The sequence below is a fragment of the Bombina bombina genome, chromosome 4, assembly GCF_027579735.1.
Source record: "Bombina bombina isolate aBomBom1 chromosome 4, aBomBom1.pri, whole genome shotgun sequence".
NCBI lineage: Eukaryota > Metazoa > Chordata > Amphibia > Anura > Bombinatoridae > Bombina > Bombina bombina.
In genome coordinates, this window is record NC_069502.1 from 181,022,203 (window position 1) to 181,029,186 (window position 6,984).

The 6,984-nt window shown below is 27.6% G+C and overlaps 1 protein-coding gene across 1 annotated transcript; it reads left to right on the forward strand.

Annotated features, from left to right (window-relative positions):
• Positions 1 to 3,935: 3,935 nt before the first annotated feature.
• On the forward strand, positions 3,936 to 6,283 carry LOC128657086 (P2X purinoceptor 7-like). Its single transcript, XM_053711325.1, has 3 exons — positions 3,936 to 4,007; positions 5,107 to 5,507; positions 5,948 to 6,283. The coding sequence occupies exons 1-3, from the start codon at positions 3,936 to 3,938 to the stop codon at positions 6,138 to 6,140; spliced, it is 666 nt and encodes a 221-aa protein (XP_053567300.1). The 3' UTR covers positions 6,141 to 6,283.
• The last annotated feature ends 701 nt before the right edge of the window (positions 6,284 to 6,984 follow it).

The following is a 6,984-nucleotide window of genomic DNA, read 5'->3' on the forward strand; positions in this document are numbered from 1 at the left end:
TGATTGACTCATTCACAATAGACACACGTATTTTAAAATATTTACTAAAATATTTATTTTTCATCTATGCCAGATATCTAGTCTTAGTATAATTGTGAATTTTTTATTACTTTAATATATAATATTTTAAAATTGAATATATTTTATATCCATATTTAAAGGAACTCAACATAATTAAAAAATATTAATTTCCTTTTACATTTTTCAATATTAGTTGTAAAGGGGATTTTCATCCTTTATAACTTCGAGACAAAGACAAATATTTAATGTCATTTAATGAAAACAAATGGTAAGCTAAAAGTTCTTAAAGGTAAGGTAAAGTTGATAACACTACTTAACGCTATGTGTGCTATTATAAAAAAAAAACATAAGTTTCATTCATCAATTTTAAATTATCAAGCCGAAATATAACTTTATCTACCTTTCAAACATTGTCCTGTGTCTATTCTTTCGTCCGCCCGACATTTTCCTTGATTTGATTGACACCAGCTTGCTCGATAAATATCCAATCCGCTGTTTCCCCTACAGGGGTTTAGCCCGGCAATTCTGACGTCAGTCGCCGATTGTGCGCATGCGCTGGACTCGACTCAACCCACTCCAGTCTGAGCTCGTTCGCGAGTAGCGCATGCGCATTGCTAGCGGTGTAGCGATCGCTTAGTTTTCATTCATTGTATCCATTTGTAAGATCGCGCCGCTGGGTAAGATATCAAGCTCCTTCTGTCTCAAAAGAACCGCAATGTAAAAACTGACTATCGTTTGCGCAAACATAATGTTTTTATCAAAATTTGTTTGTCAATCTTACTAATTTAGCAAAATATGATATTACTAATATATTAAAAATGGGTAATATAAATTTTTAAATAGATGATAATAATAAAAATGCACTTTTCTTCTTTTAGATTTTGATTATGCAAAGTAACACAACGATAATTCTTTAGATTTCAATTGAATATAAACTAACTTTATTAAATGTTATTTAATAAATTTAATTTATTATTACGTTATAATACATTTTTATAAAAAAAAATATGATTGCTGCAATGCCAAAAACGTTATTTTTGTATTCTATAGAACATCTACTTATTTACTGTAATTTGTAAGTATCTAAATACTGTATATCCAATGAAAGAGTTAATTTCAGTCTCTATTATTTGTTGTAATATTTTCATATTAGTATAGATGTATTATAATTTATGTATGTACATAAATATTATTTGTATTCAGCTATCTTTCTGATCAATATGATGTGATCACCTTTAATTCCTTTTGAGTTATTTTAATGACAAATGCCAAATATTACATCTTGTTTGGTTATATTAGTTCCTCACATTGCTATTATGTCTATCTAATTTGTTATTATATCTATAAATTGGATATAAGAGAACAATAGAGTATGATTTTAGAAATCAAAATACTTTTTCCAGTATTAAAATTTGTAGAATTATTCATTATCTTAAAATATTGATTACACATCATTATTTTGTTTGTTTTATAAATATATAATATTTTACTATTCATTTCCTGAACAATAGAATACACATATTTTAGAGAACCACATTTGTATTAAAATCCAATTTGCATTCACTTTATATAACCTTTGTCACTATTTTAACACAATAGAGATTGGTGTTAGAGGTCAAACAAAGATAGCTTGTATTTTGACCAAAAAAAGGGTGTATATATTATAAAACAGTGTGGGGTAGAGCTGAAAAGATAGTGAGAAAGATCTTTATTGATATTACAATATATAGAGAGAACCACCTTTTCTGATCTTGAGACAAACATAATGGGAGACAAAGCAAAGTATTGGTACATCTAACAAAAGACAGGTGGATATAGAGATACAATTATTATTTGGAGATATTCACTTTATCTAAACTTTTAAACAAAGCTCACACAATTGAGAGTGGTGTGACATGTTAAAAATATATTTGATTCAGTACAAATGAAAGGTGTATATATTATAAAACAGTGGGTGGTAGAGCTGGAAAGAAATTTACAATTACTTTTAAAAGAATTGTTTTTTGATTTTAAAAATTATAGAGAGAAGCCCAATTTTTGATAGAGAGAGACAAACATAGTGTAATTGAAAGCAAACTCATTTTAGATCTAACTAAAGTTAGGTGCATATAGAGATACCATTATTTGTTTAAGATATTGACTTTAGCTAAACATTTTAAACTATGCTCACACAATAGAGAGTGGTGTGAGTGTTCAAAAACAGATATCTTAGATTCATGAAATAGTAAATGTAAATATATTATAAAACAGTGGGGGGTAGAGCTGAAAAGATATTGTCAAAGACTTTTAAAAAAAAGTTTATTGAAATTCAAATATTTAGAGAGAAGCAAAATTGTTGCTAGAGAGACAAACAGAGTGTAATACAAAGTAAAGTCTTTGTAGATAGAACAAAAGATAGGTTGATATACAGATACACTTATTTGTTTGACAAATTTAAAGTGGTTGGTTACAGACATATAGTTCACTAAAATGAATAGATATAGACAGTGGCGTTTGTAGAGAAATTTTACTTGTGGGGCTAAGGTGGGTCAAGTGTTTAATCAGGGTGGTACATTAAAAAAGATAAATAAATTATGTTTATATATATATATATATATATATATATATATATATATATATACATATATACATATATATATATATATATATATACATATATACATATACACATATATACACACACACACACACACACACACATACACACACACACACACATATATATATATAAATATATACACACACACACATATACTTAAACACATATATATACACATACACACACATATACACACTCATCCATACACATATATACACACATACATACTTACAAAAACACATATATACACACACACCTACTATATATATATATATATATATATATATACATACACACACACACATCCATACACATATATACATGCTTACATATATATATATATATATACATACATACATACATACATACATACATATATATATATATATATATATACACATACACACACACATCCATACACATATATACACACATACATACAAACACATATATACATGCTTACATATATATATGTGTATATATATATATATATAATCATACACACACACACATCCATACACATATATACACACATACATACAAACACATATATACATGCTTAAATATATATATATATATATATATATATATATATATATATAAATAAGGACACATATGTAAAAAAAAAAATATACACATACATACATGCACACACATATACACACATACATACATACACACAAACACATAGATACATACATAATCATACATACACACATATTTATATATATACACACACACAACCATATATATATATACGCACAAATATATATACATATTTACACACACACTCATGCATACACAAATATATATATATATATATATATATATATATATATATATATATATATATATATATACATACTTCTTTTTGATAACACCAAACTTTGACTAGACAGCGTTTCAGGGACAGGGAAGCAGATAAATAGCATTGATCTTGTCATTTATTTTTCAGTCTGCTCATTTCCCAGCTCCGGTTGGGGGGGCACTGGCGGCGGGGGCCAATGACATTTTGACTGGGGCACTGTCCCCTGTGGGCCCCTGTGTAGAACCACCCCTGGATATAGATCAAAAGAGAGTGCATATATATCTTAAAAAACAAAGGAGAGAAATCGATTTTTTAAAAAAAAAAAAAAAGAGCATTATCCAATTTTTAATCATTTGATTATTTTTTACAAAGTGTTATTTTTATAAGAATTAATTATTTTTTTAAAATTTTAAAATTTTTTAAATTTATTATATTCCACATGTTATAAATTTTAATGTATTATAACATAATTTTTTTATTTTTACTCGTCAAGATTTATAATACATCATGGCATCAAACTACGACAACCTTAATGGAAGAACTCTTCTGGAACTGAGTCAACAAGAGGTGCAAGACATGGTAATTATATTTCTTATTATTAAAATAGACTTGATATACATTTTAAACTTTCATGTGTATAAATATATATATATATATATATATATATATATATATATATATAGAGAGAGAGATATATATAGAGATATATATAGAGATATATTTAATTTTTCTCTTTATATGTGTATACAGTCCACGGATTTATCCATTAATTTTGTAATACTCTTCTTCCCAACCGGTAAGCTTCAATATGATCATCCAAATCAGAGCTGTCTATATATCTCCTCCACTAACTGCCACCAATAGTCATTCTCTTCGAGCTCTTTACAAGGGAAGTATCAATAGACATGTTTTAAATTTGATTAGATTGTTGACTTCTACACGTTCATTAAATAAATATTAATCTGTAGAATAGATTTGTAAGGCGGCAATTTGGTCTTTGCTTCATACTTTTTCTAAATTATTCTAATTTTTATACTCTTCCTTCTTCGTGACATGTTTTTGGTAGAAAGGTCTTACATACACACACTGACTTCCGTTTAAGCAACTGCATTGTCCCTCCATTCATCCTTTTCTTATTGCTTTGGTATTGTTATCCCACAAGTAATGGATGAATCCGTGGCCTGGATAAACATTACAAGAAGAAAAAAAATTTTAATATTACTTGACACATTTTTTTTTTCTCGTGTGGTCTATAAAGTCCAAGTGCCACCCTGTAATTCTATGTATTTTTTTTTATTATTTTTAAACTCAAATGTACACTGCACCCTATTTTTAATGGTTTATCTTGCATTTCTTCGGTCGTATGACTGTGGCTGGCAGTCAGGAGCGGAGCTATATATACATCTCTGCTGTGGTTAATCCTATTCAAGATTCCTGTGGAGAAGTATAATATGAAACAAATAATTGATGAATACTTTGACAGTATACACCTCAATAGAAATAAATATTATATTTATTGATAAAATGATTTATTTATTCGTATGTGTATATATATATATATATATATATATATATATATATATAAAGATATATATATATATACACACATTTACACATAAACCATAATATATATATATATAAGATTATTAAATATTGTTTTATTTGTTATTGGTTTCAGATGCAAACTCTAATAGCTGAACGGAATGCGGAGATAAGAGAAATAGATGTTTCCCAAAGTGATCAATGGGATCCAAGAAGATCTGTAGAAGAACTTGAAAGGGAGTCATCTGCTGACGATTCAGAAAATCAAAGTTATTCAATCGATGAAAATTCTATTCGTCTTGAAAATTTAGAATGGTGTCTTTGTGGTAACTGTCAACTTATGCCTTCCATAATTGAAAGCATTTGTTGTCGTGAAAAGGAAGAGATTCTGTACCACATACCAGATGGTAAATCATGTATTTGCGAGTCTGAAAATCACATACATGAAAATGATCAGGGTTTCCTAAACCGTGTTGCCCAAATAATAGGAAGTCTTGGACCAATGCGTAGTCAATCCCGACAAGCTATTACGCAAAGGTAATTTTAATTCATTAAAATTTTTTAATGAAGAGTCAACCGTTATTTTGTTATAGTTCGAAAATATAGTTTTAATAGTCAATATATACTTTAGCATAAAAAAAACACATTTAGATAAAACTGACAGTGTACCCCTGAATTTATATTGATTTAAAAGATAAATATTCCCGCAATTACAATAGCACCTTTTTTGCATTACCTGCACAATAATGTTAATATACTCTTTACATCTGTGATTACTTTGTCGGTAAGCCTATGAAAAATGTGCAAACAGCAGACTTATTTAAGTTATTTTAACACAATGGCATCTTAGACAATCAGAGCTGGATCCCATGTAACTACACGCTGCTGAACTCAATTTTATCAACTTGATAAATTTATATATATATTCATTTTTATTTTTATAACAGCTAATTTTTAACTTCTCTTTTTTGAAATAGAGCATATCGTAAACTGTCATATAGAGCCTTTTCAACATGGATAAATGGCGAAATGGGTCCAAGAAATAGGAAACCTATACCATCGTGTGTAGTCAATAGTATTCGACGACGTTTCCCAGCTCCGGATAATATTTATGTTGGTTTCCATTACCCTGAGGATGACGGACCAGCAACAGAGATGATATTAGATTAGTTTATCAAAAATTTATATTTAAAAATTCTATTTCTATCATATTATTTATATTTTTGTTTTCAGGAATTCACTAAAGTTGATATGTTTAAAAAATTTTAATTTTTAAAAAACTTGATTAAAAATATTTAAAATTTGAATATAAATTTGTGTAATTTTTTATGTCTATGATTCTTGGATATATGAATTATATTATTTTATTTTTAAATAAGTTTTTAATTTTAAATTTAAGACTAAAAAATTATATATATATAAAAAAAAAAAAATATATATATATATATATATATATATATATATATATATATATATATATATATATATTTAGATATTTAGATATTTAGATATATATATATATATATATAGTCCATGTAAAAAACAAGGTAACAGCACCACAGCACACAATCTTCTTTTAAAGGTGAAAAATCTTTATTTGAGGTTTAGCAACCAGTAAAAAGCGACGTTTCGGACCTACATAGTCCTTAATCATGCATAAGTTACAATCAAACAAACTGACTTTAAAAAGGGTATCTGGACCAATCATGCTTCAATTCTCAGTGTTAATTGGTTTAACCCATACCTATCCAGGTTTGTAAATTTCAACAACACAGTGACCTCTAGTGGTACCAGAATATGTTCCATCATTTAAAACCATTATAAAAACAAATACAAATCATAATCTCTATTCAGACCATATGGATGTAATGTGTTCAGACGTTTAATCCACCATACTTCTTTCTGTTTTAATTTTAGTTCCCTATTACCCCCTCTTCTATGATGGGGGATATGGTCAATCACTTGAAAGCGAAGCTGGCTTACTGTATGACCCATATTTGTAAAATGTGCTGAT

Excerpts from the sequence above, each read along its gene's own strand:
- LOC128657086 (XM_053711325.1), top strand. The coding sequence starts at position 3,936 with ATGGCATCAAACTACGACAACCTTAATGGAAGAACTCTTCTGGAACTG. Across the intron at positions 4,008-5,106 it reads AACAAGAGGTGCAAGACATG|ATGCAAACTCTAATAGCTGA; the intron begins GTAATTATATTT and ends TATTGGTTTCAG. Across the intron at positions 5,508-5,947 it reads CGACAAGCTATTACGCAAAG|AGCATATCGTAAACTGTCAT; the intron begins GTAATTTTAATT and ends TTTTTGAAATAG.